Raw genomic sequence first — 26082 nt, forward strand, 5'->3', positions numbered from 1 at the left:
AGCATCCAGATTATATTTTCTTCTGACTTTCACAGCAAACTCAGCTATGGCTACTAGAGAAGAATTTATATTTATATGTTGAGTCAAACTTTAACTAACACTGATCACCATACCTGTTACATCAAACCTAACAATTTATTATTTCAATAAAACTTAAAAAAAATATTATATTTTTATAAAATATTATAAAGACGTTAAAATGATAATAGTGTTTGTGGTCTTGCTGTGAGCAAAGTTCAGGATCGTTGTGACGTAAAGTCACGGACTTCAACCGAAAGTGACAACTCAAAAGACTATATTGAAAAAACAACACTTAGATTTGTGTGTAGCTGTATCAAACTTTAAAATGCTTAAAGGAATAATTCACCCAAAGCATGAAAACAAAAGAAAATATTTGGAAGCAAGTAGCCGAACAGCACCAGCACCCATTCACTTCTATAGACACAAAATCAATGCAAATTAATGGTTGCCAGCGAACAGCAGTCTTTAAAATATCTTCTTTTGCGTTCTGCAGAAGAAAGAGTCATTCAATTTGTACATTTGTAAAGTTTGAGCATTCCAGTGGGCATGTCTATTTGTATTTCTTTGCAACAATGTTTTTATGTACAGTATTTGTGTATTCATATTTTCATTACTTATTGTTTATAATCATTTTTATTTGGATTTAGTTGTGAATCAGTACATTTCAATAGATTTTGTCTAGCGAACTGATGTTGTGTGTTTCTAGCATTATGCCTATCAAGCAGGAAAGTTTGTTTCATGGATTATTGGGGAGTTTTTTCTGTCTGTGTTATCTTGAAGGTCAAGGATACTGCATGATTACACTCCTGACAGTTCCTAAAACACAGCTTTGCATGAACATTAGTTTTAATATCTCTCTTCACTGAAAAAAAGATTTTATGAAAAGAAAAATTATCAAAAGAAAATTGTTAAAATAACGTAAAAATCTTGATAATAAAATCTACTTATTTTGGTTGTTTAGATTTTAGAGTAATTTTAATTGAACAAATTATGAAGTAAATCCAACTAAATTGTATTATGTTTAGCCAAGTTAAATTGGTCGAATTAAGTTTACTTATTTATTTAGTGTTGAGACAACATAAATCATTTTTTTGTCTACTTTGGCATTTGATCTATAGTTCCCAGCATGCTTTGTATCTGACTGCATTAGATACATTTTCTTGACTTGTTTGTGTTTTTTGTTGATTTATCTTGGAGATCTAGGAGAGCTTTGGCATTATTTTTAAGTTTGGATTTTTTAAGTTGTTACCATTGTTTCAGAAGAGCGGTGCTTGTGCCTTAAACTTATTAAATAAGTAGAATTTACTTTATTCTGGTTAGTATGTTATACTTGAGTTATAGCAGCAAACTTTACTTGAAACTATTTCGTGCAAAATTTTATTAAGTAATTTCTACAAGTAATCCTTTTCATTGTTTGTAATTTCATATCAATTAGACCAAACCAAGAGGCAGATGTGTCTTTACCAACACCGTGAGGCCTTGAATGGAGAGACAACACCTTATCAGTCTGAACACGCAGACAATACAACATAAAATTTCACTCAGTGTGCAATAAAGTTAATTTTAAAATAAACTTAAAACCATTTTTTATTGTTTTTATGAAATACACGAAAAACAACCCAGTGGCTCATTTTTATCACAAAGATAAAAAGCTATATTAACTTGATGAAGTCTATAAAAATAATTCAAAAAATTTTTTGAGCGGGACACATTAACAAAATTATTAAACATGTAACAGTTATATTATCTAAAATGTGCATAAATATAAGTTAATGTTTTTGAAAACAAATTATTTTTGTTAAAAAAATATACGTTTAATATGGTTGGTGAATTCTAATAGAAATATTTAGAATGATGTTATATGCAAACTTACATTTGCTCAATTTAAACAGCATATTTCATGCACAGCTTGAAAATGTATTATGCAGTGTAAATTGTAACTGAGAAAAATCACAGTTAAATTTAGGGTTTGTTATAAATTATTTATCTGTCAGGTCATTTCTTCATCAGTGTGCTCTCATAATATTTCCTCCAAAACATTCCCTTAAGCAAAGGTACAAAATATATAGTGAACATAAAATTTTTATGACGGCCGTTGGCAAAATAGCACTGAATCTTGTAGGTTATTTACATTTATGTGTGCACATTAATGCTAGCATCCTAACATTTCTAGATTTCTAGATTTTTGGTATACTGTAAAAGTGATACAGTAACACAAAGAAGCTGATAAAACCAAAACACCACAATCAAACACTGATGTATAATAGAAAGTTTTAATTTCATGTTTTATCACAGGCGTCATGTCAAGATTTAAAAATGAATAACTTTGTTTAAACCTTCATTTAAACTCACAAACACACTTGCACAGTCACTCTTTTGCAAACATACCTCAAGCTGCAGTGTTTAAGAAAAATTAAGATATGAATGTACAGCAAATTTCTACACAAAACTATGCGTCTATAAATAAGGTCGGATGTTTTCATGATTAAGTCGCTTCACTGGAAAACATCATCTGGAGAGCAGGGACGGTCACATACGGATTCATTTAGGGCACTTTCCTGGCTCCTCTGCTCAGAGTTGACCCTATTGGAAGCTAAAACATAGACCTGATCGCCTTCATTGATAAACCTATCAGCAATGGCTTTATTACCATTTAAACGTGTTTCTTAGCTATTGTAAGAACAAGATAGAAAAAGTGACATTACTCTGTAGTACCCACCCTCATCCTCCAGAACATATTCATACATAAAACTGCCCGTTCACAAATACATTGACAGTCTCTCAATCAGCAGTGATGGCTGAAGAAACTTCTACCTGGACAATGCCGTGATCCTGAAAATAAAGGAAGAAAGTTAATCTAAAGGCCCCCATGACACAGCTTCCATAGTTTTTCTCACAGGTCAACTTGATCTTATATGAAACTCAAAACACTGGACTGGAAATCTAAAAATGCTGATAAAATGAAAATTTGAAACGGTCTCATTTTATTTTCAGAATCTTTTTATATATTTGTTCTCATTATTATGTGCCTGGCCCTGCTATAGTACCTTCTAGCTCAGCGTTTCTCAAACTGTGGGGCGCGCCCCACTGGTGGGGAATAGAGACGTGACAGGTGGGGCGCGCCGAACGGGAGGAAATGTTCCTTTTTATGCCTTATATGGAAACGTGAGATCAAATCTTCCGGCATTTTGTATTCATGGTTACAAATAAAATTGTAGTGAGGTAGGCGGGGAGAGATCCGGGATTCGACGCCGGTGCTCGAATGATAACGAGCTGTACGCGCACTGGTCTGGTATCACGGAGGGGATTGTGAACCATAATTGGACGAGCGACCGGACCGTCAGTGAGAGAGGACCGGGCCCGGAAATTGTGTTTATGTTTGTCTTGTACGTCCTTGTTTATTTGATTTGATTAAAGATGTTAAATGTTCGCCGGTTCCCGCCTCCTTCCTTCCCTTCATGGAACTTTGTTACACTGGTGCCGCAAACCAATAGCTGACGCTCGTTATCATTCACGCACCGGCCTCGAATCCCGGCTCTCGTCCCGCCTACCTCGCTACAGAAATTGTTAACCTTTTGAGCGGTATCCGGTTTGGTCCCATATATGGGATATTATTTCCGTGCCCCTGAGAATACGGCCCCAGATATGAGATTTAGAATGTTCAGTGACTGCCAGATTCAAATTGTGCTTTCGCGCGTTGGTTTGCGCTGAGCCAGAGACGGACGAGCTCAGCGCTGTCATATACCAAAACTATGCAGTGTTTTCAACCTAATAATGTTTATTTTAGGTTTCAGCCATTTAAATACACATAAGCACAAGTAAAACAATACATTTGGAGTTTGTAAAATACACACTCGTGTCTGTGGAAGCAGCAATAACAATCTATTCAAATATAATTTGACGTCGTGTGTTATTCACATCAGACAGACATAGTGGAAGTAACTATAAAGTTTACAAGAGTTAAAGTTCTCGGAGTTCACCGGCCACTTTCTTGCATGTATTTCGGGAGAAACTGATGACAGACAAAACACTCTGAACTGCGTCGTAAAGAAACATGGTGGCACCCGTCTCACGTAGATCAAGATTATTTATAATGACCACACTCACTTACACATTTTTGAGAATCGGAATATCAGATAGTTGATGACATGGTAAGCAAGTTTGTGAATATTTTGAAATAAAAAAGAAATTAAGGCGATCTGTCATAAGGTGTGGCTGCGGTGTGTCACGTGACAAATATGACGCGTCGCCATGAAACATTAAAGGGGTAATCATTACTAGTCTACATGGAGTCTATATTAAAAGAACATTAGATATGAGACCCCGAGAAAAACGTAACCTGGAACCGAAGTACCAAAATAACGTGACATCCGCATATTAATTGTAACGGAACAAACTTTCGCAGCCATATTTAAATGTTTTTTTTACAGATTTCAAAATGGCACTTTTATAACTTTTCTATTTTTGAAATTAGTAGTGCACAGCTGCACTTTCATTTTCTCTATTTTTTTATTTCATGAAAGTTATTATGATACAGCTGCACTTTTATTTTCTTTATTTTAGAACTTTCTGTTATTTGATGTATATAGTTTGTATTTTACATATTTACACACATTTATAACTTGTTACTCTGATACTACTTGTTAGTTCAATAAATTGGAACATGTTAAGCTTGTTGCGCATTTCATCAGCATTGTGTTGGGGCGATGGGAGCAGGTGGGGCTTGAAAATTCCCCCTTGTCTAAAGTGGGGAATGACCAAAAAAGTTTGAGAACCACTGTTCTAGCTTAAAGTTGTTGGATGAAGATCTTACTGTAGCTTTTCTTGTAGGAGCTCCAGTCTCTGGCGGTCTACATATCGAGAAAACAGTGAGACGAGGTTTGGAGGAGTGAACAGAGGGGATGAGAGAGCAGATGATGGGACCTTCAGAAGCTCTCTGGTCACTGAGAACACTAACTCAGTCCTGGAGAAAGAACGGACGAAATAGAAAGAAATTTGATTCTAACAGAAATGATGAAATACTACAGCTCTGCACACACTGTCACACCTGAACAACATACATTACCCATTTTAACTTTCATGTTTAGAGGAACACATCTGTTGTCCATTTAATTAATAAAACTAAATATAAGATATAAGACGCAGCATACATATTTAAATCATTAACCTCGATGCAGAAAGATGCTTACCAGCGGTTATCATCCATGAGTTGACAGTTAGGATCAGAGCTCTGCATCCTCTCCCCCTCACTCAGAACCACATAGAGCAGCGTCACACCAAACTAACCATCACAAGAACACAACAGACAAGTGTTAAATGAAGCGCTTTATGTTCACCATATAGAACTAAAGTCATACATCAGAGACTTTAAAGTCAGGAATACTGTACCTTATTTTGTAGCACCAGTGGAAGCTGTCCTTCACTGCCCTGCAGCTCCTGGAGAAGATCAGTGAGGGAGGTACTCGAAATGGACTGGATCACCACGTTTACTGGCTCAACCAACCAACACAGTACCTACAAGAGAAAGTTCACGTGAAATTTAAAAAGGAACAAGGACAACTCGCTTTCACATCTAAGACATAAAACACGCACATCTGTCATTATACCTGGTCTTGCCTGTCTTTCTTGGCCAGGGCTGGAAGGTTCCTGGCAATTGCCATGACAACGGCAGTGGCCTGTTGCTGCGGCAGGAAGGGGAGGAGCCTGGAGATGAGCCGTTTCCCCTTCCGCACAGACATGATCATTAAGCACTGCTCATCGCTCACTCTGCAATGAGAGAGAAGGGTAATCATATACCATATGTTTATTATAAGAGTCCCTCTTGTAATGATGATGATGATGATGATGATGGTCCTCACCGGTCAGCCCACTCTTTCTCTTTGAGCAAGTTGAAGAGTTGCAGCGTGTGAGATTTGTGTTGTTCAAGCAGAGCGTCTCTTTGATGCTCAGGGGTCTGCAAGAATTTCTTCTCGAAGTCTTGCACCTCGAGCAGTAGAGTGTACATCTGTATAATAAAACATACACAATGCTTGAACGTAATATATTTATACATTGTTGTAACAAAAGTATTACATAGTAAATTGTGATGTATTATTTGCCTCAATCTCAATATTTATAATCATGTTAATATCAAAATACAGAGACCGTAGCAGTTATATTCATCCGTCTTACCTTCTCCACAGTGTAAAGGATTTGCCGTCTTTTATTCCAAACTTGTTTCTCTCGTTTCTCCTGTAGAAAAAAAGAATAACAACAATAAGCTCTGCCATTTTGTGGCTGTTTAGAGAAATGGGTGCAGGACAGCCTCTGAGGGGAGACTTGACAGAAACTACAGCTTGCACAGGTAGTGTATACTCGCTGCATTATTAATACACTTATATTTAACATGAGCGCAATTAAACCACAAATTACCACTGAATTTCAATGTTGCGCTGAACGCTGTACCCTTGTTAACCACCTGGTGTCGTCCCCACAAACGCGATTGGGCTATCAGTCGACTATAGGCAAGACGTGACAATTCTGATTTGGTTATGTATATTCTAAGTCGAGGACACCCCTAGCATAAACAGCACAATATAAAAGTATTGCTGGCTATACTGCTGACCTCATCATCACTGCGAGTGGTCACTACGGCATCAATCATTTTTCTGGGATTGTTCACGCTTGATACCGTGAGTTTCCCTAATGAACCAGCAAACTGCACTGTAAAACAGACAAATACACAATGTTAGTTAATTCATTAACAAACTTATATTTGATAATTTACCCACACCCTGAGAAGCACACAACAATTTATTATGACACGGTTCAGAGAAAAAGATTATCAATCTAAATAATGACTGATAAAAGATTGTCGCTATGAGAGATCATTATCGTTTGAGTCCTAATCCATGCTAGACTATGAGGTGTGTCTTTACCTGGCCGATAGGTGTGCTCCAGCTTGGCTACCTGAGGAGTAATGAGTTTGGTGGCGTGTTCCTTTTTGTTGTCCCTGTCCCGCTCCTGACGCTTCTCCATCTTCTCATAGTAATTCTACAATCAAAGAAAAACAAATCAGCGACAGGGTCTCTAACAAGTGATACAGACATTTACTGTACTGTGTTGCACCAGCTGGACGTAAAATAGTTGGGTGTAAGCCCAATGTCGGACTTAACTACGTCCAGAGTTAACTACGATGCGCGTCCCAGCCACCACATTCTACCGCATTGACAGACAGTCTTACACAGTGTCTGTCCATCTTGTGCAACCGTCCCCTCAAATATTGTGTGTGTATTACCTGGTAATAGTAGTCATCCAGATAAGGATCTGTGCTTTGAAGCTGCATCATCTGTATTCGGGCTACCCAATCTTTTTCTCTCTGCATCATTAGATTGCTATAGGGGTCTCTGTTTTTCCTTTCCAAAACCCCTCTACCGCTGAGGTGATCTCTGAGCAGACGAGACGCAGAGAAACATTAACACAAGCGTTTTAGTGATGCTTTATCCTGAACTGTTGATGGTACCCACCCTGTGCCTCTGTTCTGCATCCTCAGGTTCAGCATCCTGCGATGCTGCGGGTGGAGGTGGGTGGTGTTGTGTCTGATGGGGGCATGGCCGAGAGGAAGGCAGTGAGGACCCATTCTTGGTCCAGACTGTCCAAAGAAAGGTCGGAAGCCGCCAACGCCACCCTGTAATAATGGAGGTGGTGGACCAGGACAACGCTGAAACTGACAAACCAAAAGAGAGACAATGAGGTTGTTTGTTTTTAGTATGCTGGAATCTTGCGTATTACTCCTACTATACAGTCTATTCTATAATATATTCTAATAAGGAACTTAAATCCCATTTGTAGAATTGTTACAAGTTTGACCTCATGACCTCACCTGAGAGTTCAACAGCTGTGCTCTTTGTATATGAGAGATAACAGAGCCAACACCAGGGAATGAAGGATGAGACAATTGTGGGTTCTGAATTAGATTGTAAAATGAGAGTCAATTGGTCCTTCTGTACCACATTTGTATTGTAATAATGTTACTCATTTTCATACAACCAAGGCAAAAGAATGAAGTAGAAACAACTGAACTAACTCACAGTGATGCTCAGGAGGTTGTTGGGAGACATGCGCTCAGGAAAGGGAGGGGGATAACGGAGCGGCACAGAGGCTCTTATGTGAACAGCTGAAGGGTGATTATTCTGAGAAGAATGAGAAGTGTGTTTAGTGAAAATGAACCAGGCGAAACTACATCTTACAGTATTGTACAATATGCATTCAACATTTTCTATTGGCTTAAATATTGTGTTACCTGCTGATTGAGGATGTGACTCATGGGCTGTTTTGGAGGGGTTCCTATAGGCACTGCTGTTACAGGGGGACTGCCAATCACAGGTGAGGAGGAGCGAGGAGGCGGAACACGTTCCGAGAAATCCCGTCCCACTTCCCTACCGAGTGCAGGAGGTCGCTTTGGAAGGCCGACCTCTTTGATAATAGATAGAAGTGGACTATCCTGAGTAAGAAAATTGAGAAAATTGAAAAACAACAGAGACAAGGGGTCAGCTGGTGATCAGAAGGTTGCCAGTTCTAATCTCAGTGCCAGCAGGTCATGACTGAAGTGTCCTTGAGCAAGACACCTAACCCCTGATTGCTCTGAAGTAATGTGCCACTGTATAAAAAAACTACTTGTAAGTCGCTTTGGATAAAAGCTTCTGCCAAATGAATAAATGTAAATGTAAATAAAACATAAAAATTGATTTATTTTACCTCAGTTTGATTGACAAGTCCAGAGTTCACACCAACAGGACTGAAGCCCATACTGTTTTCCCAAATACTGTGAGAGTTTATCTGTAGGTAGACGGGAACAAAACTATTGATTAGGTATATCGCATATTAGTTATGGAATTAATAAATTCACCCAATTCATTCTCATGTGTGCGTAGTATGATGCTTACTAACTGATCAAATTAATTGCAAATAATTGCCTGTTGGTGTTTTAATAACAATAAAAAATCCACAAAATAAACCAAATCACTGAATCACTACAAGCAGATTTGGGTGAACTATTCCTTGAAAAAAAAAGCACACAGTCCTATTTTAACAAAGTGCATTCCACATCAAGGAGCACATGACATGGAGCAAGTCTGACGTGAACATGAACTATCATCGTTTTAAGTCAATCTATCATCCACACCTGTGAGAGAGGAGCCGAGCCCCTGTGCAGGAGCTGCTGATTTTGTGTGTAGCTCAGCAGCAGCGGAGACTGTCCTGCTAATGCTGGAGGATGAGTGTGACTGGAGAGAACAGGAGGGAGGCGAGATCGATCCAAGCTGGCGGAGCCTACTCCAGCAATGGCGGGATCCGAGCCCAAGATGAGACGAGTCAGTGACTCCGCTAGGTCACCCCCGGCCCGTTCCTCGGAATAAAGGGAGGAAGAGGGCGGTGGAGAGAGGGTGGAGCTGGTGGCAGGAGGAAGCTCATGAGGGGCGGAGGGGGTGTCTCCGGCTGGACCATCTCGCACAAGCTCGTCAAGTTCTGCAAGGCGGGCGTGCTCTTCCTGCCAATCATCATCTAAAAAAAGATTTATGAGAAGGTGATGCTATATGTTTTTCTTAAGTGTCAAACAGCATTCATGCCAGTGCAGCGGATAGATTTCTTAACCACCCAAGCCTAAAACCAACATGTACAACATATTGTTTATACAAATAGAAATATACAAATTGTTTGTGCACCTAGCCATATAGGTTAGTCCGTTTCTTGATTTTGTGTGTTAAAATGTTTTTTAGGTAGGTCTTTAAACATTGCAAGTCAAGTCAGCTTTATTTATATAGCGCTTTTTACAGTTTTCATTGGCACAAAGCAGCTGTACAAGAAAACATTGACTATAAGCAAAACACATAAGGTTATGCGAGTCAAAACACAGGTCAAATATCAGACGGACTATAAATTCCTATATGCGGTGTTACTTAAAACAAACTATAAAATTCTAACTCACTCCAATCATAGCAAGTATTTAGCAGCATAACATAACACGTGGCAAATGTTGTAAATAGCAAAACCACTGAAAATCTGCGTACATTTATGCTTTTCAAACCCATAGCGTGTCACCACGATTATACAAAGTTCTAGATGTCTGGAGTCGCTATCAAACTTACCGATGGCCCCTGCACCAAAAGTGTCATCATTGAACTGGTCAATCTCATCTTCCTCTACCAACCCTTCCTCCTCCAGGGTGCAGTCTTCATCCAAAGACTAACGTTACACAACAGAAAATGAGAAGACGCCAAAAAATACGCGACATGCACAAAACATGTTAATAAGAACAGCGTAAGACAAAAACAAACGAATGCATTTGATTTTATAACAATCGTTTATTTGCTTGAACAGCTAAAGCAGATTGCCCTATCACTTCTTGAAACTCCTCATAGGCTGTATACATTTTACCAGCAGTCGTTATGTATACTGCAGAGTGCTTGTAATGGGTATTATAATGCAAAACTGATTCGGCGTAATCATATTTACTATATAACTATAAGACAAGCGCGCATTTGTTGGCGCTGGCGCGTTGTTTCAGGTCTGTTTAGTTGACTCACTAGCACGGCCTCGCTAACATGCTAACAAGGCCAAAGGTTTAATATGGCACATCTGGACGAGAATAAACGCGAAACGCAACAAGACAGACGTTTACTCCTGATTTAAGAGAGTGGAATATAAAGCTTTAACGGCTTATAAAGGACAAACACCAGAGAAAAGACGCGAACCATATGCAATTTTAGCTTGCTAACAGCCGTTTCGAAAAACAAAGCCCACTATTTCCCTTAAAATCTGAATATTTCTCTTTGAAATTACTAACTAATTCTCAGACATGTTTACGTTAAATAGCTATTCTAGCGGTCTCAATGTCAATGGAGGTACATTTACCTGAAATCGGAACATGTATCTGTTTAAAAAGGATGCCGTGTAATTCTGATGCGCGAGACGCCGCGCGCGCTGACACGGACGGCACAGGATTCCGCGCGGGTTTAAAGAGATGGCACGCGGCTTGACCCCCATTTCCGCCCCAAATATGATATATGGATATATTTGATTTAACATCTCATACAATGTTAAGGAAAACATTCAATATTGTGAAGAGCAACCGTTCTGCTTTGAAATAACAATAAAGGCTTACTGGCAGAAATCTCAACTATGTAAGTATTTAAAATTCTTATTATTTTGATATCATGATTCATAGAATATTATGCTGTTGGTATATCAACGATGACACAATGAATAGTATTCATTGTCGATGAAAAACTAATATTATACAGTAAATGATACAAAGTGATGTACAGGTAATCTGAAGGTTGTGTAATTTGTTATTTTATTAATTCATGTCTTTTGCTAGGATTATATTGACATAAAACAAGAAAATCAAGCAGTAAAGTAACCTATAAAGAAAGCACACAGTGTTAACGTGATTCAAATTGTACACGTATTACAAGCTAGAATTCTTTTGATATACATCCCGTTTTTATCTGTAAATACAGTAAATATAGATGTTGGATTAGGTAACAGTAAAAAGTTAACAAAATGTTCTCCTTTTATTTATGTGGTGTAAAATCCATGCATTTTAATTATTACATAGATTTGACACCCCAAAATCTGAGCAATAATATCTGCGACACTTAAACTTTAAACTATCTTTTTATTTTAGAAGAATCGTCCAAACCATTTAACATGAAATATAAAATCGAATTAATTCTACTAGCAACATTATATTAACAGTATTTTAACAGCACAAGTTGGATTTTCCCTTCTAGCATTCGTTGTGACGTCACGTGGGTTTGAAATCTCGCGATAGTGGTAAACCGGGCCCGTTTTGCGGGAACAGTGTCAACAGAAAAGCCGGGGCCCGTGAATGACGCGTGGTCTGCTCGCACTATTTAGGAAATATTTTGAAACTCCTAAATCAACCCTATCTACTTTTACGTCTTTTCAAACTAATCGTGTCTTGGATTATCCGTGTTCATATTGAAATACGCGATTCCATCATCATATTATGTCCGAAACAGAAGGCAGCATGGAGCAGCAGCAGAAAGAAGAAGAGCCGAGCCAAAGCGACCCGGCCGGTCCAGCAGAGGTGAGCGGTTCCTATACCATCGTTAGGCTCATCTAGTACATCGTATTTAAAAGCCCGGAATTGAGCAGCTAGAATGAAGGTGTAGATGAAACATCTACGTGCGTACCTCTCGAGAGGAGCTGCAAGTTTTTGTTAGCTTGTTGTGTTGTTCCGGCTCAAATGAATAAAATAGCTCATCGGCGTCCATTTTCACACTCATTGACGTTAAGAATAGCATTAATCGCGCGTAACTTTGTTTTCTGAGTCCGCTAAACTAGCGGATTTAAGGATAACGTGAGTCCAATGAGTAGTTTAGTTGTTTTGTTGACGTTTTATTTTTTTTAAATAAACGAAATGAGACCTTACAAGTTTACTTCTAAATTTCATTTTCCTTAAAGAAAATGACTGTTTTGATGGCAGATCATTTTTGCATGTCAAAACAGAGACATTTATTATGTGATATATTTATTTCATAGCCATTAAACCGTTGATATTATTTAGCTACTTGCTTCGTTTACAGTATTTTAAAACTATTAGTTATTGCGCCTGCGATTTACATCAAACGTGTATGAATGTGAAAGGGAAGCAGTTCGGCTTTAATTCGGATTCGTCTTTTATGACCAACTGTCCAACTTTGTTTCATTAGTTAATTTGCAAACACAAGAGAGTCTTATTGTCTATGTCGTATTTGAAATGGACAATGATATAGTAGTGTCAACAATTGAAGTAGATAATGATATATGGTCAACAATTGAACTTTGAAAAGTTTTTTTCCCAAGTGAGTCTGTTGTCACAAAGAACTGTTGTCTTTTTAAGGATGATACTTCAGAAAATGGCCGTGATGAAGTGTCGGACACAGCGGTGGATAGTGAAGTCCAGTCATCCTCATCTCCTTCAGAGAAAGAACAAGTTGAGCTGTCGAGTGGATACGAAGAGAAAGTGGTAAGGGTTTATGCCTTTGTTATTCAGTTAATGCACATATTACTAGGGATTAGCGATGCTTCTGATACCGATTCCGATACGGAGTACTGATCGGATACTAAGGTAAAATTGCTGAATTATGTAACAAACTGTATGCACTCTGCAAGCCAAGGCATCAGGCTTAACTTAAACAACAATTTCCTTACCCTGTAAAACAAAATACAATTTTCACAAGTTTGCTCCAAGAGTCCAAAAACTTTGTGTAGGGCATATGTAATAGCCTACATTTGAATGACTAAAGAATGTTTGGATCAAACTGTCAAATCCAATATTTAATGTTGCTAAAACAGGCATATGTGTTCCACGTTCCTTACGTCATGATCAGTAATATTTCTGTATGTGCTGATGCGCCAAGTCTGACTTGATCGTTTAGCGGCTGAACATTTGTCTGCTTTGGCTGGTCTCTGCCTTTCCTTAAAATATGTAGCATATACGACCTTATAAAGTCCTAAAAACTGAATTAAAGAAAAAAATTATATTACATTTAGAAATATTTTTTCATTATTTCTTTTTTTTATCAAAACTGTTAACACGAAAATACACAGCACTTTAAAACGCAGCTGTGTGCACATGCCGTGCTTGTGCTGTGCCGCGGAGAAGCCCACAAGTTTCGGTGCAGAATGTGCTTGTTTTTCGCAACCATAACATTGTAAACAAAATAAACCTCATGGTGGTCACATACCGACCTAAGTGTTTATTTATGGTTTTTATAGCATTATGTGCAATATGCTTCAGGCCTTATTAACAGGTTTTTCATTCGATCTGCATTAGCTTATTCGGAAATGGTTTCAAAATCTAAATGCTAAACAACTTTTCTCAAACTTTCTTTTAAAAACGATAAACTTATTTTTAATAAGTTTAAATAAATCGGCTGGAGCTGCTCCCCCCACAACCGACACCGGACGAAGAAGAAGAAACTTATTTTTAAACTCACGTTTTTGTACATCATATTAGGCTAGTGAAAAAGTATTGTACTGTGCCTTTTGTATTGCAGTTTGGCTATGTTGCTAAAATACTGCCTAATTTTTACTTTGCAGCATTCCGTTATATTTTTTCATTAAGGCTCTGTGAATTTGCACTGAACAAGCTTCAACAATGAGCTTTTTTAGCTTTGTTTTAATATGAATTTTTATATGAATCTTCTATTTAGTTGAATCTTGTTGGGCTATAGCCTACCTTGCATTCTTGTGCCTCATTCCTCTTCGTTGTTCTGCATTTACCAATAAAATATATAAATAAAAAAGTTCGTTTTAAAATTGACATCCTTGTCATTTACAAAAGGCAACTATATATGCCAGAGAATAATGACCAAAAAATAGATTTTGGTAAAACTTTTCAATAAGGTGCTATTTCTTAACATTTGTAAATGCATTGGCAAACGTTAGCTAACAATGAACAATTTTCAGTTTTTCAGCATTTATTAATGAATGTAAGTTCATGTCAAAACAGTTATTCATGTTAGTGCATGGTGCATTAACTTATGTTAACAGTGACAGCGTTTGATTTTAATAATGAATTAGTTTCGGTGTATTTTCCATGTTCTCTATGTGTAAAGGCTACAAGTAGCTGAGACATTTTTAGTAACTTCTAATGCTTTGTTTTAACAGCAAACAGATCGGACCAACAGATTTGAGTACCTCCTGAAGCAGACTGAAGTATTTGCTCATTTCATCCAACCAGCCGCACAGAAGACGCCTACTTCACCTCTAAAGATGAAGCCTGGTCGACCTCGCATTAAAAAAGATGAGAAACAGAATCTGCTGTCTGCTGGAGAGTGAGTTTTCCCGTTCTGTTTCATACAGCTCTTGTTTCACCTTCCACTTCACCTAAAACGATATACTTCACCTAAAACGATACACCCAAATCATAGATATTTGGAAGAATACCATTTCCAAACCATTTGGATTGACTACCATAGGTAGGAAAAAATACGATGGTAGTCAAAAGTGCCCCAGAACTGTTTTTTCAAAATGACTTCTGTGTTCAACAGAACAAACATTTTTTATGTAGGAAGTAATTTTTCCTACTATGAGAGTCAATGGGGTTCCACTGGTTATAAGCATTCTTCCAGATATCCTTTTCTGTGTTCATCAGAACAAAGATATGTATACAGATTTGGAACAACATGAAAGTGAGTTTTATGGGTGAAGTATCACTTCAATTTTTTGGTAGTAAAGTTTTAAGTCATTAATCAAACCAACAGCTCTAGTGACGTATCTCTCCCCAAATCTGTCTGATCTTTCCGTAGTAACCGTCACCGTCGCACTGAGCAGGAGGAAGATGAGGAGCTTCTAAGTGAAAGCAGCAAGGCCACCAGTGTTTGCACACGTTTTGATGACTCGCCTTCATGTGAGCTAAACATGCACCATATACTTGCAGCATCAACATATTATTTAAAAAACTTTATATGCTTTATGTAAGTGTTCTTTAGTGATATTTAGTTTATTAACAGCCCTCTAACGTTTCTTTGTAATACTGGTGTTTAGATGTAAAATCCGGCAAGCTGAGAGACTATCAGGTCCGTGGACTGAACTGGCTCATTTCACTCTATGAGAATGGAATTAATGGGATCCTGGCTGATGAAATGGTAGGACTCTGTCCAGTGTTTATTTTAAAATTGGACACCTTTCTAGTTATTGTTGAGAATAAAATATTGCATTGCATACTCCGTTTCATCTCCATCTGAAACATCTTGTTGCTGACTTTTCTTCTCAGGGTCTTGGAAAGACTCTCCAGACCATCTCTCTGTTGGGCTACATGAAGCACTATAGAAATATTCTTGGGCCTCACATGGTTCTCGTGCCCAAGTCCACGCTGTACAACTGGATGAATGAGTTTAAGCGCTGGGTTCCCTCCCTGAGAGCCGTCTGCCTCATCGGTGACCGAAATGAAAGAGTGAGTTGTGGGTTTATTTAAGCACGAAAAGTTTATAAATCTGAAAACGATTTTGAGTTATATTAATGAAGTTCAGAATCAAAAAAGCTCAAGTACCCTTTATAAGTATTTAACTCTCTGTAAAGGAATTTTATTTACTGTAAATCTTTTATAATGAACTCCGTTGAAAATCCTGCTACAGAATCTTTGCATAAATATTTTTAGCATGACATCAGCTTTCTTATACCATGATATAGGATTTCGGTTATCCTAACCTGTATGTCCATGTAAACTCTCACTCTGTCTTCAGAACGCATTTATCCGTGACACGCTGCTGCCAGGTGAATGGGATGTGTGCGTTACCTCCTATGAGATGCTAATTATCGAGAGGGCCGTCTTTAAAAAGTTCAACTGGAGATACCTGGTTATTGACGAGGCCCACCGTATCAAGAACGAAAAATCTAAGGTTTGCAGTTCATTGTGTATCTGTGCCATGTTTTAAAACCATCTTTCACGGCCAGTTTTGAAGTACACATTACATAACGTCACAACAGAAATGATCAAATAACTTCTTGCAAACCGCTAATCGCAGGGTTTGTTTCTCTCAGCTTTCAGAGATCGTGCGAGAGTTCAAGACGACAAATCGATTGCTGCTGACCGGAACGCCGCTGCAGAACAACCTTCATGAGCTTTGGGCTCTGCTGAACTTCCTGTTGCCCGATGTCTTCAACTCTTCTGAGGTCTGTTCTGGGTTTCTTGCACTGTTAAAAGCTTTGGCAAGAGCGCATGTGCTTAAAGGGATACTTCACCCCAAAATATTGTTTTTCTGATGAACACCGAGAAGGATATTCGGAGGAATTCTTATAACCAGACAGACTTTGCTCCCCATTAACTTCCATAGTAGGAAATAATACAATGGTAGTCAGAAGTGCCCCGGAACTGTTTGATGTCCTACATTTTTCAAAAAAATGAATTTTTCCTTCTATGGGTGTCAATGAGGGGCATGATTCGTTTGGTCATAAGCATTCTCCCAAATATGTTTCTCGGTGTTCATCAGAACAAAGAATATCTGTGAAGCTTGTTCAAAATACACCACAGATCTTTTATTGTATCATGTCTATTTTAGCCTGTGAGGAAAAACAGGCCGTTTTGGTGTGTGTCTCTTTAAATGCAAATGAGCTACAGGTCTCCGCCCCTTTCCAGCAGAAGGCGCAGGGCTGTGTGAGTTGGTGCTTCCAACAGCAAAACTGAAGAGAATGGCCATTAAGCGATTGAGAAACACCGTCTCATCTTTAAATACCAAACGCATTGTTTTGTACATAAGACAAAAGCGTTACTTCTTTAAATCCGGCACATTGCCCTTATAAGTGACAGTTAACATGATAAACGCATCCTATCTATAAAAACGGAAAACATGCTCTCTATGAGTGAATGCACAAAGGCGTTATGTCTTTACAACGGGCACATTGTTTTTATACGTGATAAAACAAGGGACCAATGCGTCATATGTTTAAAAACTCAAAACATGACCCATTATGAATCCAGCATGTTACTAACATTCGATTGTGAAACATCCCGGTGTAAAGTGACTTCACCTGATGTCTTCTGCACATTTTGTTGAGAATAAAACTAATCCAAAGTGTCTATAGAGATTTAGATCCAGCGTGAAAACAATGGAGGACAGTGTACAACTCTATGAGGCTGGAGACAGCAGAGTCCTTCAGCAGTCATAGGGAGGGCTCAGTCTGGTTACTGTGAGAATGCCAACAGCTCGTTCAAGAGGACAGTTTAGGTTTATTGGGATTTAAAAAAATGAATGTGTGTTTTTTACCACTCTATGGTGGTTCTGTACACACACTCCTGACATACAGATATGTTCAAACAACATTAAAGCCTCAAATCCTGAAAATCCGCTTAGGTTTTGTATATTTTTCTTCATGCAGGATTTCGATGCCTGGTTTGACACAAATAACTGTCTGGGAGACCAGAAGTTGGTGGAGCGTCTACATTTGGTGAGTTTTTTCATGTGACTACCTCAGCACATTTCTTTCCTACATGTTTTATGTTTACTATAGTGTGACCTTTTACTTTTAAGATTTTGTCTATTTAAACTGTACATAAACATTGCTGTGGAAAACCTAAATGTGATACAGTATATGTTGAAAGATCCATCTCAGTTGGATTCAACTCGGGTTGCATCATATTCGGTGCAAGTAACGCATCTCTCTTATACACAGGTATTGCGTCCATTCCTGTTGAGGCGTATTAAAGCTGACGTGGAGAAATCCCTCCTCCCCAAAAAGGAGATCAAGATGTATATCGGGCTCAGCAAGATGCAAAGAGAATGGTATTAATACTACATAGCTCTATGAACATTACATTCAGCAATTGTTTTAATCCAAAATCTTACAGTGAATTCAAAGGATACATTCATCAGCATGTGTGTTCTATGGGCATTCAACTAATGGAGAGCAGCACTCTAATTTCTCTTTGATTATTTGACTTCAGGTACACCAAGATTTTAATGAAGGATATTGACATTTTGAACTCCGCTGGTAAGATGGACAAAATGCGTCTGCTGAACGTTCTGATGCAGCTAAGGAAGTGCTGTAATCATCCCTACCTGTTTGATGGGGCGGAGCCTGGCCCACCCTACACCACTGACCTCCACCTGGTTGTCAACAGCGGCAAGATGGTGGTGCTGGACAAACTGCTGCCTAAACTCAAAGAGCAAGGTGAGAAATTGCACCCGATTGCTCATGCTATATGAAATGTGTCAAACGAAAAGATCGCAACATGTTTTACGTTCTGGTTTCTGCAGGCTCTCGTGTTCTGATCTTCAGTCAAATGACCAGGGTACTGGACATTCTGGAGGATTACTGTATGTGGCGGAACCATAATTACTGCCGCCTTGATGGACAGACGCCACATGAGGAGCGACAGGTATGATATTTATGCTCATTCACTGGTGCTTATTTAATGTGGTACTGTGTCTAACCGTTATTGATCTTCACTCATTTTGCAGATCTCCATCAATGCTTTCAATGAGCCCAACAGCCCAAAGTTTCTATTCATGTTAAGCACCAGAGCTGGAGGTCTCGGTATCAATCTGGCCACCGCTGATGTTGTCATCATCTACGACTCTGACTGGAATCCTCAAGTGGATCTTCAAGCTATGGTCAGTGTGGTGTAGCTTTCATATTATGCATGTTTCATTTTTCTTTTTGTCTTAGCTTCACAACACAGTTTGGATGAAAATTATGTTGTGCCTAGCCTAATATATTCTAACGGAATACTAAAAAACTAAATACATTTTAATTTACAGTCATTTTGGTTAAAGGGATACTTCAACCAAAAATTTAAATACTGTCATAATTTACTCGCCTTTGAGTTCTCATGAACACTGAGAAAGATATTGATTATATAAGAATGCTTATAACCAAAGATCTTGCCCCCATTGACTACCATAGTAGGAAATTACTCATAATTTGTTTTGTTCTGTTGAACACAAAAGACGACATTTTGAAGAATATAGGACAGCAAACCGTTCTGGGGCACGTGTGACTACCATCGTAGTTTTTCCTATGGTTCTTTTTTACTATGGTAGTCAATGGGGTGAAAAATCTGTCTGGTTATAAGCATTCTTTCAAATATCTTTGTGTTCATCAGAACAAAGACATTTATACAGATTTGGAACAACTCAAAGGCGTGTTGTATCCCTTTAGTTGTTCACTGAAGCAGTTTAGTTGTAAGTCATTGAATCAGAACAGCATACTTGAATCATTGGTTGACATGTCTGTTGTTCAGGATCGCGCCCACAGGATTGGTCAAAAGAAACAGGTGCGTGTCTTCCGCTTCATCACAGAAAACACAGTCGAGGAAAGAATCGTGGAGCGTGCGGAAATGAAACTCCGCTTGGACTCCATCGTCATTCAGCAAGGTAAAACTAATATTGAGCTAGAGCAAATGAAAAACATGTCCACCACATTTGTGACAACAGTATTGGAAGTACTCTGCCAATTCCTAGCAAACTTTTACCTGTTACATGTGCTGTAAGAGCAGGTTGGAGTTTCACAAAGTTCATATCTATTGCTCCCATCAGGCAGACTAGTAGATCCAAGTATGAACAAACTGGGCAAGGATGAGATGCTGTCCATCATTCGACACGGCGCCACCCATGTTTTCGCTTCTAAGGAGAGTGAGATCACAGATGAAGATATTGATGCCATCTTGGAAAGAGGAGAGAAGAAGGTGAGACCTCGTACCACGAAGTTGGACTTAAGTTAACTTAAACAATTTTTCTAAATAACACTCAAACTTTCTGAGCGTTAAAATTACTTGTATGATGCCTTTTAGACCATGGAGATGAAGGAAAGGCTGTCCAATCTTGGCGAAGGTTCACTGAAAAACTTCACTGTGGACACCGAGAACAGCGTGTACAATTTTGAGGGTGAAGATTACAGAGAAAAGAAGAAGGTAATGCATCTCAAGTTCAGACACTAATGGGCCAGTCTGTTGTCAGTGTGGTACCATATTAACATTGGTTTTACTCAGATTGTGAATGACTAGACATTTTCAATTTCAGGTCATCACTAACTGGATTGAACCACCCAAGAGAGAACGCAAGGCTAATTACGCTGTGGACGCCTATTTCAGGGAGGCCCTGCGTGTCAGCGAGCCCAAAGCACCAAAGGTATTATGGGGAAACATCATGCCTTACTGTTTTTATTTAATCTGTATCTAAATCAAGCTGTTGAAACGAATCGCTTCTCCTGATCCCCACAGGCTCCTCGTCCTCCCAAACAGCCCAACGTTCAAGACTTTCAGTTCTTTCCTCCTCGGCTCTTCGAGCTGCTAGAGAAGGAAATATTGTATTACAGAAAAACTATTGGCTATAAGGTGAAGTTTAACTTTGGTCGAGATCAGAATCAGAAATTCTTTATAGAAACAAAAATCTTTCAAAGTTTCTAATGCAGATTGTTACAATTCTAACAGGTGCCAAGAAACCCAGATCTGCCCAACTCTGCCCAAGCGCAGAAGGAGGAACAGGCAAAGATTGATGAAGCAGAACCACTTAATGAGGAAGAGCTAGAGGAGAAGGAGAACCTTCTCTCACAGGTAAATATCACCTAACAGGAATTTATGTGCCAACTTAGTTACATGAAGTAAACGCTCCTAATCTCCCATTACTTACTGGAAGGTTAAGTATGATTTCTTTGTATTTTACAAAATATTGACTCGAACATCAGTTTGGTTTGCACTGCTTGTGTGTCCATACAGACTTTGAAAGCAATCATCATTTTTGTCTCTCCATTTGGTGTTTCATAAAATTGCACATTTGCTTTACGCACTCTTTATGTTTCAGGTGATGGTGCTAATATAGTCCTTCTGTCTCTTCTGTACTTAGGGTTTCACTATCTGGACCAAGCGAGACTTCAATCAGTTCATCAAGGCCAACGAGAAGTGGGGAAGAGATGACATCGAGAACATTGCTCGTGAGGTCGAGGGAAAAACCCCAGAGGAGGTCATGGAATATTCTGGTATGTTTGCGTTCTCAGATATTTGCAGATGAATCGCATATAGAATGTGATTGAGATCCTTCTCCTGTGTTGTGCAGCTGTGTTTTGGGAGCGATGCAATGAGCTTCAGGACATCGAGAAGATCATGGCTCAGATTGAAAGAGGAGAAGCCAGAATCCAAAGAAGGATAAGCATCAAGAAAGCACTGGACTCCAAAGTGAGTTTTGCCTCCTTTTCCCAAAAACGAATGACTTTAAAACGTCTATCAGACCTGCTGTGAAAAGCTAGTGCCTAATATTTCCCTGGTTCTTTAGATCGGACGGTATAAGGCACCTTTTCACCAGCTCAGAATCTCCTATGGTACCAACAAGGGGAAGAACTACACAGAGGAAGAGGATCGTTTTCTCATCTGCATGCTGCACAAGCTGGGTTTCGACAAAGAGAGTGTTTACGACGAGCTGCGTCAGTGCATACGCAACTCTCCCCAGTTTCGCTTCGACTGGTTTCTCAAGTCCCGCACGGCTATGGTGGGCTAACAAATGTTTTTAGCATCGACTCTTTTTATTCAATGAGATTTACATATTCATTTAACATCTCAATGTGTGTGTGTTTGCAGGAGCTTCAGAGGAGGTGTAACACCCTGATCACACTCATTGAACGTGAGAACATGGAGCTGGAAGAGCGAGAGAGGGCAGAGAAGAAAAAGAGAGGACCTCGCACATCTTCGGTAAACGCATTAACGCTGGTTGTCGTCATTCACATCACATCTGTTGAGAGATGATGTTTTTAAAACGGTCTTCATTCTTATCCTACAGGCCCAGAAACGCAAGCAGGACGGGACTCCCGACGGTCGTGGTCGCCGGAAAAAGCTCAAATTGTAAGCTGATGTAAGACCTCAGTTGGCGAGGACCTTCAGGGCAGCAATACTTGCATTTTTTTGTTATGGGTCCCACTGATGTACTGTATCAATCTGCAGCATTGATCCTCGCCTACAAGTAGCTTGACCTTTTATAGAAAGCCCCAGAGATGTACATTAGATCTGTCTTTTAGGTAAAACAAAATGTACTACGGCTTGTACTGTCAATGTTGTTTTTTTTGTATTTATGCTTTTTTTAAACCACATTCCAGTTGCTTGGATAAATGATTTGTGCTCTTTCATTTTAGAGCATTCAGTATCGTCTGTGTACCCTTTATTTGAGTAGTCGATTGATCACGTGACTAATAAATGTCATTGTTTTTATAAACACTTCTCCCTATTTTTCTTTCAAATAAACATATTTTTGCCTTTGGCTTTGATTGTATTGGTGTGCTCCCTGGTAAAAGAAGAAATGGTTTTAGCAACAGACACGCTAACTTACTTGAGTGTGGTTATGTCAAACTTGACCAAAGACTATCACGGTTTTAACTTTGTTTAAAACAAAAAAGTACATTTTCTTTGTTGTTCATCTTTCCCTAACTTCATATCTATTCTATTTCTTACTTGTAAACTGTGCTTACTGGTGGCTGCTTGTGCAAAATGTTGCGAAAAAATTGGATCATTTATTGGTCGCTATCAAAGCAGTTGTAAAAATGGATGTAAATACTGAAAGACAAAAATGACATTGAGAAAAATTACATTTGATTGGATATTGAGTTCATTGGGAAAAAAACATCTTTGGACTGAAATGTGACCTCTGCATTTAAACCTTCCAGTGAGTAGTGAACACACCCACCCGGAGCAGTGGCAGCTATCACTGCAGCGCCTGGGAGCAAACAGGGATTGGGTGCCTTGCTCAAGGGCACGTCAGTTGCTACCAGCTGGCCCTGAGAATCGAACTGGTAACCACTAGCCCAAAACTGCCCCTTATTCATTTCCGAAACCCCCACAACGAAGAGAAGCAACAGAGTCTGAAAACGACTACAAAGTGGGCAAATCGATGGGTGCAGGAGGATTTGGAGCAGTTTATGAAGGGACGAGAAGATCGAATGGTCTTAAGGTGGCAGTGGGCTGCCATATGTCATTATTGGAAGTAAAGTTGTAAGATTCTCTATTCCTATTGAACTCCTTCCCTCCATTTCAGCACCGTTGCCCACTAAGCACACTTTTAATTTGTTCCCTTATCAACATAAACATTGTTTTTTAGCCTCACCATCCCATCCCCATACCGACAGAGGTGGCTCTCCTTGCGATCAAAGAGCCCGGAACACCTGAAATAATAGGCCTCATAGGCCGGTATGATGAGCGTGACACGTACGTAGTAATACAATGCCCCCCAGACTTCAAGACTATCCAGATTTGTGAAAAAGTTTGGATGCATCACAGAGAAGACAGCACGTCGCATAATGCGCCATGTCGTACAAGCTGCGCTCGCCTGCACTGAAAGAGGTGTATTACACAGAGACATCAAGCTTGAGAACCTGCTGATCAACAAGAAAAGCATGGAGGTCAAACTGATTGATTTTGGGGCCGGGAGCTCCTCTGGCCAATTCCTTATAGGTCATTCAAAGGTGTGTATTATCCCTCAAAGCTTAAGTATGAAATCAACACCGAATGTAAGGTTTAGATATAAGTACATCTGATTAAATAATAAAACTGCTGATGTCTTTTTTCAGGCACAAACGTGTACTGTCCGCCCGAATTGAGGGCACTACTATGCTAAGCCAGCCACAGTATGGTCCTTGGGGATTTTGTTGTTCCGGCTGATGATGGGGTGTTTCCCAAACAAAACAGACCACGCAAAGTTTGATACAGACAGGTGGTCCTAACGTATGTCTGCAGGTGAGACAATTTAAAAATACATCTGTCATGCATTTAGGCAAAGAAACAGGAAGAAAAAAACTAGTAGGGGTAATACAGGAATTATTTGATCAATTGTTGATGGTTGAGTTTATAATGATTTTCTGACTTCATCATCTGACCCTCATCCGTATCTCATCAGTTTCTGTAGAGTTAGTGACAGAGTCGCTGGCGGGTTAAACGCACAGTTAGACCTCCGTTTCATTCATGCAAGTGTTTTCCAGACACAAGATCATCCTGTCCGCCCAAGTATTTTAACAGATGTGAATGCAGCGGTGAGCCCACTTCAAATTGGTCCTTGGGGATTTTGTTGTTGTGGATAGTGCAGTGGTTCTTCCCAAACAAAACAGATCACATGAGTTTCAATAATCTCAAGAGTTCAGCAAAGACCTGTCGAAAGGTGATACAGAAAATACATTTTCTAAACTTTCTATTTTCTTTGATTTACTCACCCTCTAACCAGCCAAGGTGTATATGACACACATGGTGGCGCTGTTGCTCCTTCTTTTAAATAGAAAACACTGGTCTAATGTTTTCACTATCATACTGCAGTCGTGGATTACTATGCTCTTAAAATAGTTTTATTTAAAATATTATTCTTTTGTGTCAGCCGATCACTGATCTGACCGGCTGGCCTGAACCATTTAAGCCAACTGTAGTCCAACATCCTTTATTACATTCTTTGTCAGTGAATATAGATGCAGCGCAGAAGTCATGGTTGAAAGAGGAAGCATTGATCAAACACACCCCTGTGATTTTTCACTGAACACATGTCTATTTCCAGTAGTGCTCAGAGAAATGGAGGCTGGAGAAGATTCCAGCATTTTCGTGTAACGTGCTAGTGAGTTTGTACATATTTGCCATTTCTCGCTACCCAACTGTGTCGGTCTCTCCCTTCTTTATCTTATTTGCAGTCACCTGTGAATAATGAATAATGTAGCTGCAGTGCTGTGTACATCTTTGAAAGCACGTCTGCCAAGAGGATCCTCAATCTATGCTGACCACACAGTTACGTCTTTAAAAACAAACTTTATTAAACCGGTCCTATGGCATTTACTCTGGCCATTTGCTACATTTAAATCTGCTCTGACTAGAGGGAAAGAATTGAGAATTCAGGTTTGCAGTCATTGTTTGGGTAGTTTTTTGGCCTGGTTGTTTGGTCATTGATTAGTATTTTTGAACATTTAACCATATCTGCATTGGATTAACTGGTGAGATTGTGATGGAAGTGTTGAGAGATCTGTTTGTTTCCCATGCAAGTAATCATTTCACAATGCATTTTGTGCATTGTTCAAATAAAAAAGATTCTTCTAGAATGTTGTAAAATGTTGAGGTTTTAGAGTTTATTATTTGCTTGTTTGTTTATCATGAACATGGTAAAAAGAAAGTCTCAAAATAGGATATTAATAGTACACAGAATCCGTATCCAAACATTATAAAGGATTTGTGTGGATGTATGGAATGCATAATGTCATAAAACGGCAGCGTTCATACTCAAATATTCACTGTTTCTCAGTGGAATAAGATTCCTCAGCGGTTGCTCTCTCGTAGCTTCTTTGAAGTTCTCAATATGGTTCAATTAGTATCGGTTGTTTCTCCTGAAATTCATTAATAGACACAAGTGAGATAATTATTGTCACACTGTACAGGAAGACCATATGAACCGGAGAGCATAGCCCAGCACATTTGATTTGGAATTGTTGTTTACATTTATATTCTAATAGATTTTGTGTAAAATATGTAAAGGGTCACCAGGCCATCCGAGATGTACAGGTGACATTGTTTCTTCATTAAACCTCTAAGGAAGATTATTGGCTGAAACCATGTTCCTTGATTCCCAT

The 26082-nt window shown here is 39.0% G+C and overlaps 2 protein-coding genes across 4 annotated transcripts; one reads left to right on the plus strand and one right to left on the minus strand.

Moving 5' to 3' along the window:
* Positions 1-2226: 2226 nt before the first annotated feature.
* patl1 (PAT1 homolog 1, processing body mRNA decay factor) lies at positions 2227-11046 on the minus strand. 2 transcript variants are annotated; one of them, XM_079462200.1, is made up of 18 exons: positions 10912-11023; positions 10146-10242; positions 9185-9561; positions 8758-8838; positions 8303-8503; positions 8091-8192; positions 7883-7966; positions 7527-7726; positions 7298-7448; positions 6939-7053; positions 6626-6723; positions 6193-6252; positions 5880-6025; positions 5628-5787; positions 5410-5535; positions 5211-5302; positions 4835-4984; positions 2227-2853 (listed from the first exon to the last, which is right to left on the minus strand). In XM_079462200.1, exons 1-18 carry the CDS (start codon positions 10924-10926, stop codon positions 2832-2834), a joined length of 2277 nt encoding a protein of 758 aa, XP_079318326.1. In that variant the 5' UTR covers positions 10927-11023; the 3' UTR covers positions 2227-2831. The 2 variants fall into 2 exon arrangements, 1 of the variants encoding a protein (XP_079318326.1); XR_013787008.1 differs by having other exon boundaries at positions 2280-2853; positions 5614-5787; positions 10912-11046.
* Positions 9442-22756, plus strand: smarca5 (SNF2 related chromatin remodeling ATPase 5). 2 transcript variants are annotated; one of them, XM_079462199.1, is made up of 25 exons: positions 9442-9583; positions 12045-12112; positions 12908-13033; positions 14680-14846; positions 15321-15421; positions 15559-15659; positions 15788-15967; positions 16257-16412; positions 16555-16686; positions 17890-17958; positions 18184-18293; positions 18455-18681; positions 18768-18889; positions 18972-19124; positions 19754-19886; positions 20049-20197; positions 20303-20422; positions 20532-20639; positions 20732-20845; positions 20942-21064; positions 21354-21486; positions 21564-21682; positions 21780-21992; positions 22082-22192; positions 22281-22756. In XM_079462199.1, the coding sequence occupies exons 2-25, from the start codon at positions 12053-12055 to the stop codon at positions 22344-22346; spliced, it is 3093 nt and encodes a 1030-aa protein (XP_079318325.1). In that variant the 5' UTR covers positions 9442-9583; positions 12045-12052; the 3' UTR covers positions 22347-22756. The 2 variants fall into 2 exon arrangements, with proteins under 2 accessions (XP_079318325.1, XP_079318324.1); XM_079462198.1 differs by lacking the exon at positions 9442-9583 and having other exon boundaries at positions 11789-12112.
* Positions 22757-26082: the final 3326 nt, after the last annotated feature.

This window comes from Barbatula barbatula, assembly GCF_947034865.1.
Source record: "Barbatula barbatula genome assembly, chromosome: 8".
NCBI classification, from domain to species: Eukaryota; Metazoa; Chordata; class Actinopteri; order Cypriniformes; family Nemacheilidae; genus Barbatula; species Barbatula barbatula.